Raw genomic sequence first — 20,209 nt, forward strand, 5'->3', positions numbered from 1 at the left:
ATGGCAAACCCTTTGGCGATTGGGTAAACGCTTTGTCAATCTATATACGTCATGCATAGTTTTACAACAAGAGACCCAAAACAACAACAAAAAAACCCCTCGGCATTGCTTTTGAGTAATGATTGGCTGCTCAAGAGTGACAAAAATAACATTATTTGAAATCAGTAGTGTGCTTAAACTAAAAACAATTCATTTCAGGTTTTCCAAAGTGAAAGCATAAAAGGATATATTTTTTTCATCAATTCAGGCTCCCTTGAGAAAGATATGTACAACATATCGAAACGTTGGGCAGCTGGCTCTTTGAGCTAATATATATATATATATATATATATATATATATATATATATATATATATATATATATAACACAATCATAATTTAAAAATTAAACATTGGGTGTATTTATTACAGATCATAACAAATCTTTGTTTTCTTTCTTTCATCTGATCACAACATGTTAACTTGCAAAAAACAGGTTTGAAAAATTAGATCAGCTTTTACCTTTTTTAAAACGAGAGATTCTAATCTCATTCAAACTAGGTGTTAATTACTCCCAGCGTTCCCTGAGTTAACAATTCATATAGAAGCAGTGAGCGACAATGACTTTAAAAAAGGATCGATGCTCTTATTTATGCAGACGTTTTATCTACCTACACTATTTTATAACTAAGAATACATTGCGCAGTCTGACAAGAATGTGCAGATTATGCTCAACAAGGACAGTAAATATGGGAAAAAAGATGTAACCGTTTGCATTGTAATATACCGATTACAAAACAGATTTATTTAATTTCCTTTTATTCAACAAATATGATTTTGTATTTTTATATTAAAGCTGCATAGTTTTATTAAAACAAATACCAAACGCAAACGTTATTTTTCCATTCCAAATTATTGTCAGCATTGCATACATTGAAACTAACGCGAAACGCTAAATAGAAAATAACCATCATAACCTCAACATACGAGCAAATTGGGGGGGGGGGGGGGGGGGGGCTGCTGTTCTTGCTGCAATGCATCATGGTTCTTGATTGTTTCATAAGGCACTACAGTTCCCAGGGTGCCATGCGCCACTGCCTTGATTTCCCGTTCCCGGAACCAGGCGCATGCGTAGTTTAGGAAAGTAAGCGGACCGCGGAGTGTAGAGAACAATAATAAAAGGAAGCTCGGAAGACAGACAGAAACATGTCGAAAGGCTCCGTTGCTGCGAGCTCTTCGTCCGGAGCTGTCGCTGCCACACCTGCCCCCATCGCCACAGGCTCATTGTCTCCTGCCAGCTCGCTGCACGCACAGCCAGAGAAACCGCAGCACTACACGTACGTAACTCAAACTCTTACGTGCACAGACAACGCGCAGGCCTCTAACACCTGACGCAGCGAGTGAGAAAGGGGGTTGGGCTTGATCCGGTCCGAACAGGTCCAGACCGAACCAAACCGCGTAGGAGGGGATCTGACTGATTGCTTTTGTTCTAGGGTACCTGGCAGAAGGGTCGAAGTAGTGCTTAAAAATACTCGCATGTTTTTCACATTACTTTCTTTGTGACTTGTTTTGATTGCTAAACAGCTTTTATTAAGTGATGTCATGTTTTTTACTACCATGAGTCAGCTTGTGCAATGCATTGATGTTATAATTTTTATTGTTTTGTCCAATTCTTTATTGAAATATACAAGACAGTAAGAAAACTAAATTATATGCGCTTAATCTCTAGAATCCTTTAATTTTTAATTTGCCCTATAGTGATAAACGTGGTACACAGTGTTGCCAGATTCTCCCTCATAGAAATCTTTAGAATTGCCCTAATACCTCTAGGGGGGGAAAAAAAAAATTAGTATGAGGGCTCACGTTCCTGTTTTTGTAATTGTAAACACAAACAGTTAGGCTGTCTAAGTGTTCAGTATATACTGAATTTATTAAGAGACACTGAAATCCAACTTGATAATTGCATACGGTTGTGAACTGCATTTCTTTTGAAAATGTCAGTTATTCTGGTTAAATGCATAAAACTGTGAGGCAATTGGGCTATTCATCTCCCATGATCAACTGCATGTGCATTTTCATAGGCTTCCCTTTTTGAAAGTTAACAGGAGTATACAGTTACACATGGGAGGAGTCATATGCAAAAAGCACTCATTATCATATAACTAGATGTAAACCCCCCCCCCCCCCCCAACACCACGACCATCATGAGAGTAATGAAGCATCCATACCTTTGTATAAGTTAGTGATCAGCAGATGTGTCAGCCGCACCAAGAGCACAGCGTGTGGTTTTCGCTAACTCAACTGTGCAGAATATTTTTTTTTTCCTATGGGTAAATATCGGGACTTTCTTCCTATGCATCGGGACGCAGGACATTTGCTAGGAAATCGGGACTGTCGCGACCATATAAGGACTATTGACATATATGTCAGAGCACATCCACCGTATTAGTAAAGGACTTGCGCATTAACAAAATGTTTGCAGAAGAAAAAAACGCTAGAAAACAGATATGCGACAGATTACTGTACTGTAATGACATTGGGTTAGGGCACTTTCTAGCACAAGTACCAGTCTGAGGAAATAAGGGTGCCTGGTGATATAGCCTAAGTCATTGTGATATGATTTAACTGTTGCAGGGCTCTAAATTGGCAAGAAAAAAGGACAAAGCCAAACTGACCTTCAGTTCAGTAAATTTGTAGAGGGCACCAAGGCCACTAAACTTAGGTCAAGGCCAAAGTGTAGGATGTTGTGGAGGATTTATATATGAATCTAGTTATTAGCCACAGAAAGAAACAACATTTTATTTAATTTCAGTAGCATATATTCTACACAGTTTAACATATTGCTCCCATGTGTAACATACAAACTGCCAAGCTCCTGTGTTGCATTTATAGATGAACTGAAAAAACATAAACTTATCTTTATCATAAAATGGACAAATCTTGATAATAAAACTTCTTGTCCAAGGGACAAAATGGTAGAAAAATCTACTCAACCCCTCCCCATCGCACAAAACAATAACTTGTAGGATTTTGCTTTTATTTTAATGTACCATTTTGGTTTTGTTCTGGTAAAACTAAGGAAATTAAAAGAAGGTAAGCAATTAATGTTATTTCAGCACAGTGATTTATACATTTAAACTGAAATTTAAAATAAACTGAACCTTTTAAATGTATGTGTATGCAATTTTTATTTTCTGTTTTTTAAACTGGACACCTCGTTATTTCGGACAATCCTGGCTGTCTCCCGGCATGTCCGGTTTAGCGAGGGGCTACTGTACAGCTGAACAGCAATGCTCAAATAATAACGAATTTGCTAAATACAGTTATTCTGCTTGTTAGAGTAAAACATAGTTGCAAAAAAATAATGATGTAGCACACCCTTAGAGTTTCAAGACCTGGTCCCACACTTGCTTATTCCTCATACCTGAAGTACCTCTGCAATGTTGTACTCCTGTCTCCATCACCACACTCCTCTTTCTCTGTCTGCAGGTACCTGAAGGAGTTCCGCACTGAGCAGTGTCCCCTCTTTGTGCAGCACAAGTGTTCCCAGCATCGACCCTTCACTTGCTTCTACTGGCACTTTGTAAACCAGCGGCGTCGCAGGCCTATCCGCCGCCGGGACAGCACCTTCAACTACAGCCCCGACATCTACTGCACTCAGTACGAGGAGGGCTCAGGCACCTGCCCTGATGGGGACGAGTGAGTGAGCACAGCTCTTCCTTGGGGCGGTACCACATGAAAAAGAAGGGTCTATTTGTAGCGTAGACAATCAAAGATGAGATATTATATATATATATATATATGTGTGTGTGTGTGTGTGTGTGTGTATACTGTAATATCTCAGGCACCACTAATGTGTGTCTTAACCACTGTGCAAAAGAGTTGGGCTTGTCCACATTCATGGTTACAGAGCTTTATCCTCATCTCATCTCACCAACGGGACAGAATCTGTAACGGTCACAATCACCCAACACTGCCTGTTACACCAGCTGTAATAAATGAGCCACAAACATTTTCAGAACTTCAGTCTGGACGTTCTTTTCTGAGCTTGATCTTTTGAGGATTACAATTGCTCTCAGATGATTATTCAAGGCTTTAACAATAAGAGAGGCACACAACACCCTGTGAATGAAAAGACAAGGTAGTGTTGTGTATGCTTGCTGGCTGCTCCTTAGTATTGTGACAGAAAGATAACAAACCAGGAAGGTCTCATGTTCTTCCAAGGGGAGATACAGATGGAGACACATGTGCAGGCTCCCCAGCTGCACCGCTGGTCTCTTATTTTAACACACAGCACTTTGTAACAGCACCTCGAACAGCTAACAACACAGACTGCTGCTACAGCCTACCACCTTGAAGGAGTGTCCCAGTGAAATTGTCAATTGAGGGTCAGTTAAACAATCACTGCCAACTATATGTATACACACTGATTTCTTTCCAATTTGTGCGATTTCTTTTCATTGTGTATCAAAGCTGCTCTGAATACTCTGTGAACTTCCAAGCACAGTAATACTTAAGCAATTAAAACACCAGTTACAACAATAATACAAATATTTACTCCCACAATTTACATTTGGGAAGTCACCTTTTACAGTGAGGATTAGACAGCTCACCATAGGCGCCCACACACAACCAGTGCTGCCCACAGCATGGACTTGCCGTTGCCCCCACAAGCCCATGCCACTGTAATATAAATCAGGCGATCTCACACTTTCACACAACCACAGGAGAAAATAGGAAATATAGTTTTGACCTTTTGTTTTACTTGAAGTATGTGGGTCCATTCCAATGTGTGCCTAATTGAGGATGTATTGCTCTGTTTCAGCTGCCCATTCCTCCACCGCACTGCAGGCGACACCGAGAGGCGCTACCACCTTCGCTACTATAAGACGGGCACCTGCATCCACGAGACAGACGGTAAGGGCAACTGCAGCAAGAATGGGCCACACTGCACCTTTGCACACGGACCACAGGACCTGCGCACACCTGTCTACGACATCAGGTAGGGAGAAACTTGCCCTGATCAAATATCCAGCTCTTCTGAAAACTTCACACGTTAGCATAAAGTGACCAACCATACAGAGATGTGATATCTATAAAATGGGCCGTATAATATGATAAAATTATTAAAAATGGCCAAGTTAAACAAGATACAATTGTGACTATGCCCAGGTATTCCAGAAATAACCAAGTGTTTTCACGTTGCTGTTCCAGGGAACTCCAGGCGATGGAGGCAATGCAGAACGGGCAGGCCGCTGCTGAGGGCAGTGCTGAGGGGCAGCCAGCCATTGCAGCCAGCTGTGCCCTGATTGAGAAGATCCTGTGTGAAGAGCCCCGGTGGCAAGGTAGCGTAGGACAGTCCTCATGTGCACATGTCTTGGTTCCCAATGACTCCTGGCTACTCTGCTCTGCACAGTCAGTAGTTTAGTTACTTCTTATGGTTTGCTGCTGTGATGATGTTGCACATGCACAGATAAAATGACATCTTTTCCGGAGTATTAAATATATAAATAGATACATCCACAACGTTTTGGCTTCTCCCTTGTCCAGGTGGTAAGGTTTCACGTGCTGTGTCAAGCTGTAGCGGGTAAATGCAGCAGTGAGCACTGAACGTTCTATAGAACACTGCTATAGTTAAAAGATCCACGGCGACAGCATGTATTCCATTCAAACAGTGGTGTTAATCTCTGAGTTAAGTCCACCCGGAGAGACAAAAACTAAATTATTCTGATAATATAAAATAGATTCAGTTTAAATCACAATAAAATTACTGAGACAGTTGAAAATGTTAAAATGAGAGGATCCACCCCAATATGTTGTTTACACTGAAAATTAAATATTCGGAAACTAGGAATAATTCCAACTGGATTTTATTTGAAAAGAAGTCATTTAAAAAGGAGACTATCTTTCGGAATCCACATTACTCAACTGATAAGAAAAGAGGCTAATTTAAGTTTTTCTGCCTCAGAGAGGGATACAGTTTTAACTATGTCAACCTGATGGAGGGACTCCTGTGGGTCAAAATGAGACAGGGTGTCTGGCAGATCAGTGGCAGGGCTGAGCTAAGATCCTTTTTTATAGAAGCAGGTACTTCCTAAATTTTTCTAAAATTCCACTCATTTAATAGGACAGTATGGCAATATAAATAAGCCAGTCCTCTTTTTGTTCATAATTTATATTTTCTGTTTTGAAAATGAGCTGTGTAAAAGTACAGTTTTTTTTTTTTTTTTCTTTTAAAAGGGGTCAGTTTTTAATGGTACCATTATATGTCAGTTGTATTGAATATATTGAGGTGATGGAAATTTACATCAGTCACTAATCAGAATTGGAATCTTGTTCATCATCAAATTCAGAGTCATTTACAGTCATTTGAACTTTGCAAGGATTTGGGCAGCAATCTTTCATGCATTCACAAGCTTCATTGCAGGCAAGTCTGTTCCTAGTACAACTGCAGTAGCTTATGGACTCAGATTTCCTACACCCACATGCAACTAACTGGAGCTGCTTGCAGTGCCTTTGATGTTGGCACCATCATTCAAGTGACATTATCCCTGTGCCAGCCATGATCAATGGCCGATGGTATATGAGGTTGGGCCACCAAAGCATTACTCCAGATGTACGTCTGATAGTTTGCCTTCATTGCGTGTTGTTATTGACTGTCTTGTGTTGGCGGTAGAAGTTCATTTTTGTTTTGGTTCTCGCAGAACTTCTTGTAGAGCAACAGATTCACCCCACAATCAGGTTCTTCACCATACAGAGCTGAGGTGAATCTCTCCAAAGCACTGAAAGTAGCCAATGTAGTTTTGTTCAAGCTTTGTAGTCCAGTAAAATGAGCAAGTTTTCAGTGGCTTTACATTCCAGGTTTCTGCCAGTGCACTTGTTGAATCACACCCAGTGAGCCACATGTTTTTGCAATGCTATGTGTAGGAATCAAGCGCTGATTTTCCTTTATGCCAGTCCTTAGTCAAACTTCCTGGCCAGCCAGTTGTGATGCAAAATGCACACAAAGAAGTTTTACATCTGAATCTGGTGACCACATGACTAGTTGTGGGCAGCTGAGTGCTGCATGGCCTGCATGTTAGAAGAGACATGTATCTGCTTCCTTGTGTAGAATAAAGTGCTGGAACTTCTGTAACACTCTCTTAACACAGACTTTGCCTTCATTTTGTTTTTAAAACCACTTGCAATGACTAACTCCTTCCCAGGTTCCAGGGTTTTGCTTGCTACATCACACCACAGGTCTGATAGAAAAGCTGCAAAGTTCTCCTTGTTGCATGGATTGCTGTAGAACTTCTGCATGGTATAGGTATCTTGCTACACAGACTGTGGATTTTTACTAAACTGCTGTATTCTGAACCTTGTCTTTTTTGTTCCCCTGTTTTCATTGAGTCCTCCTGATCGTATCGATCAAAAACTACATTGAATCGAACATAGCTTGGATCTTGCACCTTGACCAGTAAAACGTCTAATAGCCTCTTTGCAAACTCGCCAAATGTAATCCCAGTGGTTCCCTTTATTATCTGCGGTATGTCAGTTTGAGGAAGCTTTGTCAAACAGTTCATGTTCTTTTCTAGTTCCTTCATTAGATTTGCTTTGTTTCCACATTTTAAGGTACCAGCTTAATGAGCTAGTGACACAAGGACACTTGTGAGCTCGTACTTAAATACCTTCTTCAGGTCAATCACTTTGGACTGTGCTTCAATCATGAATAACTCACAGTCTGTGTTTAACACTTTTGTTTTCTCTACACTGCAAGGTAATTTAGATCTTTGCCATAGATGAAAATGTCTTCAGTTTAAGTTTTGGTAGTGTCTCAATAAATCCACTATGCAAGTGGCCAGCAGTTATTTTTGTGATATTCCTAAATCCTTTGCATTAGCTGCTTCATCCAGTTGGAATGGAATGTAGCAGGACAGGAGCCCTGCGCATGAAGAGTGGGTTTTGTTGTATATATTGTAAATAAATGTGTAAATTGTTGTAATTAATTTAATGAAGTACCTGATGCTCCTGGGATAGCCTGCCTGCTTTGTGTGATTGCCAGCTGTGGATAATCAGCAGGTAGGTGTGTTCCAGCATGGCGTTGGGTATAAAGAGGTCCTGTTTGTTCACCTCGGAGCTGCTGCAAAGCCGCGGACAATGGGCTAAAGATCGTCCACGTTACCCGGACATGTAGACCTGGCTGCGTAATCCTGATCACCGTGAGAGTGACCCGGGATCAGAAGCGAAACCGTCGTTGCCCCTGTAGTAGTCGGAGTCAGGGTTTGCTTGTGATTGAACAGAGAAGATTAGTTCAGGGATTGTAAATCCCACTGATGTATAGTGAGCGAGGTGTATAAAGCGGGACCTCCATGCCTTAGGGAGTAGCGCACGCCGTTGTTACGGCACCTTTATTTTGATAGTTTTTTTGTGCTGTGTTTTATTTTGCACTTTTTGTACAGCTTGCTGTAGCAGTCCTCTGTGCGTTACCATCGTTCGTAATGTCACATGAACATTTTTATTTACTTTCGTTTTCTGTTTGTTAATAAATCCTGCGTGCCTGTGCAGGCGTTTCAACTTCAACCCCTGTCTTGATCTCTTTCCTGTCACTCGTCAGCGAATGCACATACCCAGAAGCAAGACACTGTTACAGGAGGTTATACAGCACTGTCAGGATTTTCTGAACATCCAGTTCATCCCGTCTAATACACATTGGATCTGCTTCTTTGTGTCCATGAGTAGCAGCATCTTCACTTAAGTTACAACATGGCTGTTGTGATGGTTGAGCGTTCGTGGGCTGTGAGGATCCCTTGCTTTACAGCTTCTGGCTTCAAGCTGAAGCCAGTTATTCCATCTCTTATTTTTTTGTTCCAGAGCGATGCCAGTCCAAATTTGATTGCATTTCTGATTAGAACGACAAACAGAGTAGAAACTGATGATAAGCCTTAGGTGCAGTCTTTGGAAGAAGATTCATGCCTGCAGCATAAGCCGTTGCCCAACGCGCATAATGTGTGCAATCATAAGCACAGAAATAGGGCAGCATATCTGTAATGGAAGCCAGATGAAGCTCCCATAACCCAACCCTTTCAGCTCGGATGAATCTTATTAGAATGTTGATCATATCAAGGTACCTTTCCCAGAATGCAGATGTCCTAGCTATCATGCTGCCCTGGCATTGAAACTTGTTGAGAAGCTGTTTAACTCCTTGAGTCTATCAGTCAGTGATTCCTCATCAGTTTCTACACAGGCCATATATTGTAGGTCAGCAACAATGGCATTCTCATTAAATTCAAGGCACAGTCCACTTTGCTGCTTCACCCACTTCCCAAAGGCTTGTCAACGCAGGCATTGCTTTGCTTCAGACACAAGCTTATGAAATCTATCCCCTCGATTTAAACCATGCCTCTTAGCAGAGCTGCAGCTGTGAAACTTCCATATACTCCAGAATCTAGAAACAAGTCCTCCAATCCGCTCTCTTCAACATATCAACCGATATAGGCAAGGACTGTCATGGCAGTGTGCATTCACTAGTCGCAAAACTAAAACTGCATACTCTTCAGGGCAACACCATTGAATTTCCTTTTCTTTACAGTAGATTGCCTCATCAAAAGTGATGACTGCATTCTTTTGGCCCAATTGCTTTGTTATCGTCTGAACGTTTGTCAAATCAGTGTATACTGTATTCAGTTGGAGATGCATTGTTGAATTTAAATTTTAGTGGGCAAAGTGGGTGCTTTCCATAAGCAGAGAAATCTGCCACTTCATAGACACCCGTGTTTACGTTGAGATTTTCGATGCAATTGCACAGAACCGAAATTCCCAGGAGCCAGGTGGGCGATAGAACTTACACTGGAAAAACGTTCTCCCTTGCGCTGGTACAGCACTATGCTGGTGGCATGAGTTGTGTGCTTGCTCTTCATTTATGTCAACATTGTCAGCTGCAGCTTGTGAAAAAATATTTGGCTTAATGTTGGATGGAGTGAGTTTCTCCCTGGTTGTGACTTTCAGTCAGACATTCAGCAATTCCATTTCTACCCTCTTCCATGTACTACAGGAAACAGTGTGACCAGGATGATGAAGCAAAGAAAGAAGAGTTTTTGAGCCAATCTGGCTTGAAGGAATACGGAATGGTTTAAGCCCTTTAACTCTTTGTAGATCAGCTTTTATAATCTGAGCTGTAGTGTACACTTACATTCCGCATTTGCAGAATGTACAGGCTCTCATTCAACTTTTGTTTCAAATTATCAGCTACTTCTATGGCATGATTTAGTATGATGGCACTGCTAACAATGCCTTAGCAGTGCAGCTAATTCACAGGGATTGCCCTTCATGAGCTCAGAGTGAATACGTTTTACTAGCTCCTCAAATGCCTGTATATATATATAAACACGTGTGTCTTCCTGCTTGGAAGCATGCTTTGCTCTGCAGATGTAGTTGTCACGACAAGACTTATGGCACTTAGCATTAGCAGCAATAAGATCAAACATAGACAGGTTCAAAAGAATGGCATGGTCTTTTAGGTACTTTGCTGCAATTCTAAGAGAGGTTTCACTGTTTTTACCTTGGTCAGCTATGAGATGCTTGTTTTCTTTGTGACGCACCTTTTGACTGATAAAGCACCTCCTCCAGTCAAGATGTGATGATGAAGAGTGGGTTGCGCTTTCTTTATGAGGCTCTGGATCAGGAACGCAAGGGGCAGAAACAATTTCCCATATTTTAGTGGTCTTGTTCTTTACCAGTCGTTCAAGTAATGTTTTTTATTTTTATGTTTAATAGCAATTTTCATGCCAAAAGATTGCTGTGGATTCATCAAGTTCGGTAGTAATCTTGTCTGAAAGTTCATGTTTTCGGATCTTCATAGCTTTGCAAAATGTCTTTACACCCTCTGACCTAACCTGTCTTAAATGTTCATTGGGGTTGGACTGACATATAGCACACCTGGACCAAGCTGTGGTGAAACACAGCTGCTTTATGAACCTTCATCAGTAGTTTAGTGTTGTTTTTACTTTAGCTCTCAAGAACACCATCCATCTACAACTGACACCCAGCTGCTCAAAAAAGGGTCCTAGCTCAGGCCTGTCACTGACACCTGCCTCATTTTGACCCCCATCAATCTGACATAGGTAACATTTTATTCCTCTTTGGGGCAAAAAAATGTTAAAATCTTGACTTGGGTCCCAGACTAGGTTAATGTATACAGAACATCAAGCAGGGTAAACCAGCACATTGCTCGTAGAATTATGTGCTGGCTTGGATGATTGGTAAGTGACTCCTGTCCCCTTGTTCTCACAGAGGCCAGCTATGTGCTGTCCAGTTACAAGACGGAGCAGTGCAAGAAACCCCCGCGACTGTGTCGTCAGGGTTACGCCTGTCCCTACTACCACAACAGCAAGGACCGTCGCAGGGGCCCCCGCAAGCACAAATACAGGTACCAGTTTGTGCTTGTCTGGAAATGCAAAGTGTCATTGATTTGTCGAAATCTATATATGTCAGTTTCTGTCTACTACCCTAAATACTGATGTCACGCGTGTCTGTCTGTTTATCTCTCCTGGTTGTCAAAGCCAAGGGTAGAAAGACTGAATGACTTTGTGTCTGTGCTGTCCCCAGGTCGCTGCCCTGCCCCGGGGTGAAGCATGCTGACGAGTGGGGTGACCCCAGCAAGTGTGAGAGCGGAGACGGCTGCCAGTACTGCCACACACGCACAGAGCAGCAGTTCCACCCAGAGGTACCTCCAGCACCTGGGAATAGGGTCTGGATAGGGAAAAGGAAGTTACCGTTAAAAGATGGCAAGCATTGTTTCAGTAAATATGCTATGCAGCCTTTCTTTAAAACTGTGCTGTTTGAGGCCTTGCAGCAAGCTGTCTCCTTAACTCCAGCCCGCTTGCTGGAAGTGATTTTATATGACTGCCTCCTTTCTGTGTCGATCCGAAACCGAAGATTGCCTTTTGGTTGAAATGAAAAAGTCGGTAGTTTATTTTAGCAGAGGACATCAAATGTATTGAAGCCAGAATGACTCATTAACGCAGTCAGAAATAAGACTGTAAAGACTTCTGTGTAGAGAGCATGACAGAGGGAGAGAGCATCTGTTGTTGTTGGAGGAAGAGATTAAACAATGGGGTTTTATGTTGTGTCTCCCTGCAGATTTACAAATCCACAAAATGTAATGACATGCAGCAGGCTGGCAGCTGCCCACGCGGACCCTTCTGTGCCTTCGCTCACATGGACCGTATGTGGCTTTCTGATCATTTTCACACAGTGAAATAACCTTGGGTTATTTTTAAAACCCACAAATATTCACAGCTAATGAACAGCTAGGTCAGAATGAAGAACAGACCAGTTACTAAATACAAAATACATAGTAACATACAAATCTATTCTAAGATATGAATAAAATAGCATTTTGTAAGTTGTTTCAGTTATTTTCGATATAATAAGAAAAACAATGACAAGTCTATTGAAAAGTAACATCCTATTAGAACAATTATTGTTCTTCATTTGTATCAATTTAAATACAACAATTGTGTTCTTTCCTGCATCCACACTCTTCCCACGCTCAAAATGAAAAATAAAACAGCAGGCTCTGTTATTTTCATTCTGCTACCATCGTACAATACTGTACTTCCCCCATAAATCCCCTGGTGGTTTGTATTACCTGTATATTTCTAGATCATTAACAGTAGATTTCTATGAAGGTACTGTAAGCAATGTGTGATTAAGAGTGAGTGTGGTGTTTGATTTTCACAGAGCCCTTATGCAGTGATGAAGCCCAGTCCTCCTGCTCGGCCTCCAGCCCAACGCCTGCAGGCCTGCCCCTCTTAACTCCTGCAGACTCGCTGCCTGTCAGCCCCACCAGCCCACACACCTCTGAGCTGCATAGTGTAAGCAAACAACCTCTCTTTGTATCTTTTCCATTTTGATAAGATTAGATCATTTAATAGACAACCAGTTCTCAATTAATGTCGTACAAAACATATAGATCAGGGGCCTTCCTGTCTAGAGGCCTGATTTTTCACTGTGGGCAAATTGCTCTGCCATATATTTACTGTGTTCTAAATTGTTTTATTTAACAAATGAAACCTCTGTTAATGTCTTAAATGTATTTTTTTTTTTAATTTAGATTCTGTCCAGCAGCTGCAGCTCTCTCAACCCTTCCAGTATGTGTGTCTCACCACAGGGGATGCTGGGAAGGATGCTGTGCCAGGAGTCCTCCAGCCTGGAGGCCCCGTTCTTCACAACTGCAGGAGGTGGCTATGGGAAAGCACCAGGCTTTGAACGTGAAGACCAGGTGGGCACACTCTCCTCAGAGCTTACATGGTATTATGACCCTGGTACTTAATGGGTACTTGCTGGATAATGGGGTGATTATGACATAGCCATAATATGCAAATACAGTGTTTTTTTTTTTTTATTTCGGTTAGCAATAAAAAAAATATTATGATTTTTGGCAACTTGAAGGTAAATTTGAAATTTAAACACAAATACCAGTTAACCACTTGACTGCCAGTGAATGCACCTGATTGCTACTTTAAAGTACAATTAAATGACCTTGATTTAACCTTGATTTATTTATTTAACTTCACCTGTGTGCTGCACTCAATTCTCTTGTGTCATTCTGACAAATTACGATAGCAATCAAAGTCAGAAACATTGAGAGATGTGTAGCAAAAGTATATAATAATCAGGAATGAAGTTACTCCTAAAAAAAGGGGGAAAGAAAGTCACTGATTCAGTGTGCATAGTGTGCATCTTTAAATGGTATACATTGCACTTTGTAGTGACATGACAGTAGCAACTTCAAATTCAGCAGCTCTTTGTACATGTTTGCGCCCTCTTGTGGCAGCAGTGCTGTAGGTTAGTGTGGTGGAATCAATGTTAACAATCGAGCAGGTAGACACTTTCAGATGTTTCGACTCACATTTGTATTTTTCAGTTACTTAACAGTTCTTGCACTACAACGTGTGTTGAATGAAACAAAACCCATGTTATAACTATGATCTTCTACAGCCTCAGTGTATTTGTGTATTTAAAAGAGAATCAAGAGTTCGATAGTATCAAAAATTGCCAATTGTTCAGATAGTCCAGCTGTGGAGAGAGGCAGTACTCCAGCAAAAAATCAGTTTAATAAATAAAACAAAATATATCAATAGAGTAGCAGTTCAAGTTATGCGTACAGTGCATGATGGTGCACCATCTTCATAGTGTGAGCATGTACTGGCATAGGCAGGCCTGTTCTACTGGTTTGAGGATGCTTCCTGCACTGTCTGGTTGCTGACAGTGATGAGTATTACAACACCAATGTCTTTCTCTTGGTGAGTTTGGATTTTTGTGACCGACATGTAACATTTGCCGACACTGAATTTCTTTTGCCACTTTTCTACTCAGTTCTGTATGCGTTGTACATTTTTATGGTACATGCTCAGACGTTTGAATCCATACAGTCAGAGTGTTTTGCTTTCCTTAAACATTTTACTTGCATTTTCTTTTTATGTTACGATGACCTACTTTTTTTTTTCCTCCTCACCTGTTTTCTTCTTGTTCGCCCCACCCTGCAGGCAAAACAGAAAGCACATACCCTGGAGCATAGGAGTGGAGACTCAGCCCCCTTCCACTGTAGTACTGGACCCACACCGGTTCGACACCATGCACTGGTACTGTTACAGCACAGTACAACTCGATCTACCCCTCAGAGAAACATGATATTCTTTATAATTACTGAAATGCAGCTTTGATGTGTGCTGTTGTGCTGTACTTTCCTAATCCTATATATAAAGTGAATTTCTTCTTCGCAAAAAGGATGGCTGCAATGAAATGCACAGTCGCCTGACCACTCTCTTCTTGTTTAGGATGGGCTGGGTCTGCTCCCTGTGGGGAGCCCCCCAACGTCCAGCATCTCCTCCAGCATGACATCCAGCCTGGCCACAACCCCCCCCAGCCCTGCAGCCAGCAGCACCACCCGTGGCATGAACGCCAACGCACTGCCCTTCTACCCCACCAGCGACACCGTCGAGTCCGTCGTGGGTGAGGACTGCCAGGCTTTTATTTGTCATTTATTTATTGGTTTCTTACTCACCAGGATATTCACAGCGCGGTGTCCCATAGGACAGCTGTGACCAGTTTTGGTCACCTCACTACAAAAAAGACACGAATGGGGCTTCCAGCAAAGGCACTCCATGTGAAGTGCAGGATGTGCCCTGTAGCCTCGGGATTGCAGGTTCGAGTCCAGGCTATGTCACAGCCGACCGTGACTGGGAGTTCCCAGGGGGTGGCGTACAATTGGCCGCGCGCTGCCCGGGTAGGGAGAGCTTAGGTTGGCAGGGGAATCCACGGCTCACCGCGCATCACGGACTCCTGTGGCCGTTAGGGCGTCTGTGCTTCTGCAGTGGAGCCGCCAAATCTGTGTTGTCCTCCGGCACTATAGGTCTGGTGGCCTCGCTGTGGATCCGCAGCACGAGAAATGACGGATTGGCAGGAGCACATTTCGGAGGACGCGCGCTCCAGCTTCCGTTCCTCGAGTCGACGGGGGGGTTGCGAGCAGTGAGCCGAAGATACAGATAATAACTGGGTACACTAAATTGGGGAGAAAACCGGGGTAAAAAAATTGGAGACGACTGAATTTAAAAAATAAATAAATAAATAAATAAATTCACTTATGGTGCAGAGAAAAGTCTCCAGGCTGAACTTGGATTAATGACATGAGCCATAAGGAAACGTTCAAATAATTCAATATTCTCAGCCTAGAAAAAAGTAGAGAAACTCTACTCTATCAGATGAAGTAGTAGGATCTAAAACACTGTGAATATTAAAAAGTATATATTGACAAGAAGTTGCTGGGGCCCGGTGAAGTGCATTGTGGAGGATGGAGTATAACTATACCAGTGCTAGCACAGCAAGGACAGTATAAAAAACAAAAGCCAAGTTTTGCGCCAGGTTGTTTCGTAGGTGATGAGGATTTGATTGCAGCGCAAGACAAAAAAACCAAAAAAATTCAGGAGTTTAAATATTTAACACTAGAACTGCCGCAGTTATACTCATACCTAAAATCTCCGGCAGTCATATCAAACCAGCAGTCATATTGAAGCATGTCATATCAAACATCTGCACAGCTGAATCACCACATTTAAATGAATAATTAAACATAAAAGGGTTTGTTTTCTAACTTACCACATATAAAGCACTACTTCAAAAACTGAAAAACTATACAAAAATATTTCAAAATATTTCAAAAGAAAGTGAGTAAACAGGTATATATGCAAAAAAAAAAAAATTAAAATGAGTTACATATGTTTTCTCTTGCATGTGTCAGTCGGTGCAGCACTGAATCCAGGTTGAGCTGCAGCAGCCTACTGCTTATCTCTCCTACTGATATTTTTCCTGGTGCATTCCTTATGCAAAACAAAGGAATTGATGGCTGCCAGGTCCAGTAGAGATGATAACAGATTATATATATATATATATATATATATATATATATATATATATATATATATATATATATATATATATATATATATATATATAGAGACTATTGTAGGTTATATTCAAAATAAAAACATATATTCTAAAAGGCAGTCAAAATGACTGCTTTGGCGGTTCTAGGTGGGCAGGATTTATAACGTCCTTATTTTTCCGATCTTGCCTTTGAAACGGCATCTAGGTATTTAATGTACCGTCAAAATGACTGTCGTGGCGGTCCTAGCATTAAAGATGGCAGTCTTAGTCCGTAAGGACCATAAAATAATATTTATTAAAGAAACTGCTTCTGCCACCCAGCAGAAAGAATATAAAACGGCTAGTCCATGTCAGAGCATTATTTTCACGCTTGTTTGCATTGCTATTGTTGCAGAGTCTGCCCTGGATGATCTGGACCTCAATGATTTTGGCATGGCAGCGCTAGAGAAGAGTTTCGACAGCACAACTGCAGCCCACAGCAGCAGCAGCATCATGATCGGTAAGGGGGTCCAGCAGCAGCATCCTGATCGGCAAGGGGGTGACTTATACAGGGTCCCAGTATCTTCACCCCTTGGAAATACAGTTTAAAAGCATGGCCATGTGATGCAGGATGAGTCATACAGTCATGGGAGAGCAGGTTTGCATCCTGGCTGGCTTCGCTGGGGGTTGCAGAGGGAGTGTTGCATTGGCTCTGTTGCTCCCTTGGGTTAGGGAGGCGAAACTGTCAGAAACTGTTTTTTCTCACTGTACTATAGAGCAGTGGTGTGCAAACTTTTCATATGCCACCCCCTTTTCTTAGCATATATTTTGTTGCGCTCCCCCCCCCCTCCCACACACACACACACACACATATATTTAATATAAATCGCATATTTTTTTCTAACAGAAATTCAACATTTAAAATCAGTGGGAATTAGTTCACCACTGCTATAGAGGACCATACTGATCAGGAGCCCAGTGAGCTCAGACAGACACCTGCAGGGTTTGCATTTGTCCTCCAAAGGCTGATTGCTCACTGACATCTGCACTTAAGTTCCTTGGTGAAAAAGAGTAAGCTGGTTCGGTCATGGGATCAGGACACCCACTAAACCTTCAGTTCTCCTGAGTTGTGTGGGGAATTGCTGCGTTGAGGGAAAAAATCATTGGACAGCCCAAATTGGGGAGAAAATCGGGGGGTAAAATAATTGGGCACACTAAATTATAAAAATACATTTTTTTAAATTTTATTTTGTTAACTTCGCCTAGGGCTATGAAGTCAGTACCTGTATGTAGGCGTGGTAGGTGTGTAACAGGGCCCTTTCTAACCTTCTTCTGTCTCTTTTTCTCTCTCAGGGGGGAGTTTGCTTCAGAGCTCGGCTCCCGTTAACATCCCTGGCTCTCTGGGAAGCTCCGCCTCCTTTCACTCTGCCTCACTGTCTCCACCAATCAATTGTTCTCATTTCATGCCCTCCAGCCTCCAGCATCACCAGCGCCACCTGAGCCAATCAGACAGCACCTTTCCACAGGGCTCACTAGGTGAGTCGTCTTCCTTAGTTTTGGGGTTAGGATAACTATATCATATGGGCTGTTAAATGGCTAAATATGAGTAAAAATGAACTGTGACATTGAGTGAGACATTGTAATAAGAATGTATGTCTTTACCAGGTCTGAACGGGATGAACAGCAGTATCTGGGAGCACTTCCCACCTGGGAACTTCTCCCCTAACTCCTCCCCCGCCTTCCTGACAGGCGCCAGCTCCGGGGAGCTGACACGACTGCGGCATGAGCTGGACGAGGCCAGCGGAGCACTGAAACACTGGGAGGAGTCCTGGGGGCAGGCCAGACAGGTGAGGCATGAACCCCCCCACCCCTTCTGTGTCAACTGCAACTCCTGATGCACCAATAATTGATTACAGTTTGTTAACACAGACAGTATTTTGAAGGACTGCACTAATCCTGTGGTTTCTAAGAAGAAACGTGGTGTTGAAATGACTACAGTTTCACAGTTACTGAAGGTGAAACAAAGCAGCCACTCCTTGTTCTCTGTGGTGAAGTCTTGCCATATAACTAGATGAAGCTGTAACATTTGCACCGTAAAAAGAAAGCCATTTGTAATAGGGACAGTTTCTGTTTTACAACATGTTAAGACTGCTGTTACTGGTACTTGTTGAAACCCACTGCTGCACTCCCTCTTACAAGTGTGTGACATAAGCAAGGCTCTGAAGGAGGTCATTGTACTGTATTTCTTTGTGGGTGTGTGTGCGTGTTGTCACCCTGTGTTAACAGCAGGTGTTTCCTGCAGGCATGTGACATGTGGAAGAGGGATGTGGAAGAGGCAAATGAGGACGCAGCCAGCGCAGGCCGGGAGGGTGCTATGGCGCTCAAGCGGAGGGAGGTGCTGGAGCAGCGAGCTCAACAGCTTCACGAGGCGCTTCAGCGGCTGCAGGCCGGAAAGGAGCCGCAGATCCTTCACTGCTACGAGCAGCTCCAGCTGCTGCCCCTGCCCACACTGTATAACCTGCAGACACAACTGCGCTCCGGCCTGGAGAGAGTCGAGCAGGTATTGGCATGGCCAGACTCTAGACACGTAGCATGGGCTTCAGAAACAGAGACATGTACCAACAAATTCTGCTTGAAAATATTTTATTATCCACGTTATTTACTCTAAATAGCTATAAAATTAGATCAAATGTAGGTTTCTTGGTGTGTATTGGCTAAATAAAATCAATTTATTGAAATTTTAAAAATCCTAAGTTGACCGTGTTACCCCAAGTTGAAAGGACACCGTTGGAGATTGTAGAAGACACTTTTTTATACAGAGAATGGTGAGGGAATAGAATGGATACCAAGCCATGTTTTTCATTCTGATCATACAGTTGTGGGGAGAACTCAGCTACTAGGAACTGTATGATCATTGCTGAATTGAATGACCTCTTGTCCTAAATATTCTTAGGTTCATTAAGATAAGGGATGCCGCATTGATTTATACACCAAATCCTCTTTCACTACTCCAGTTTATTTCCCAGGTTCACCGCCACCACTTTGACTTCGACAGTTCATTTTTCATTATTATATCAATCATTTTACTTTCTCACCTTAGCAAATGGACCCCCATTCAAGCACCTGCACATTCCTTCTGTGTGCGAGACCACATACTGCCTACAACACCAACACAAACAGCTGAAAACAGAACACTGTGAAGGCAGTACCTAAGCAAAAATGACTTTCCGGGGAATTTTTCAGATTTTCCTGTCCTTTGTATTCTTTCCTAAGCATTTAAAATATTGTATTTAATTGTGTGTCTTGTCCACTTTGTGAGCCCTGTGCTGGTGAGCTGTGTTGAGATCTGAGCCCTGTGCTGGTGAGCTGTGTTGTGATCTGAACCCTGTGCTGTCTCTCCCTAGGCTGTCTTCCAGCTGCAGAAGGTGAAGTGTCTGCGCTGTCAGGAGGGGAGCCGTGTGATGTTGCCGTGCCAACACACTGTGCTGTGTGAGGCCTGTTCCTGCATAGAGGAGTGTCCTGTTTGCCGGCCTCCCGGGACACTGAGCCTGCAGTCCTGACCACACTGGCTTTCTTGCAGTAGATTGAGGGGGGAGACTACTCGTATCTAATAGACTGTTAAAGCTGGAAGAACCCTTCTGCGTACAAACTCGAGCTGTTTAGAGCAGGGCTGTCAAACTGGAGGGCCGCAGTGTCTTCTGGCTTTCGTTCCACCCGAGCTCTCCGTTACTTAATTGGTCTAATTATTTGATTAACTGAAAACATTTAACACTTCAGACGTCAAAATGTTTCATAGGTGGTGTACCTTGAATCAAGTGCTTTTTTA

General features: G+C 42.4%; 1 protein-coding gene across 1 annotated transcript; it reads left to right on the top strand.

Moving 5' to 3' along the window:
* The first annotated feature begins 989 nt into the window (after nt 1–989).
* On the top strand, nt 990–20,134 carry LOC121295401 (RING finger protein unkempt homolog). Its single transcript, XM_041219967.1, has 16 exons — nt 990–1,316; nt 3,469–3,678; nt 4,805–4,981; nt 5,194–5,324; nt 11,248–11,383; nt 11,563–11,680; nt 12,097–12,181; nt 12,700–12,833; nt 13,073–13,240; nt 14,508–14,603; nt 14,799–14,973; nt 16,799–16,903; nt 17,737–17,919; nt 18,049–18,230; nt 18,686–18,943; nt 19,788–20,134. Exons 1-16 carry the CDS (start codon nt 1,186–1,188, stop codon nt 19,941–19,943), a joined length of 2,445 nt encoding a protein of 814 aa, XP_041075901.1. The 5' UTR covers nt 990–1,185; the 3' UTR covers nt 19,944–20,134.
* The last annotated feature ends 75 nt before the right edge of the window (nt 20,135–20,209 follow it).

Source organism: Polyodon spathula, chromosome 20 (genome assembly GCF_017654505.1).
Source record: "Polyodon spathula isolate WHYD16114869_AA chromosome 20, ASM1765450v1, whole genome shotgun sequence".
Taxonomy (NCBI): Eukaryota; Metazoa; Chordata; class Actinopteri; order Acipenseriformes; family Polyodontidae; genus Polyodon; species Polyodon spathula.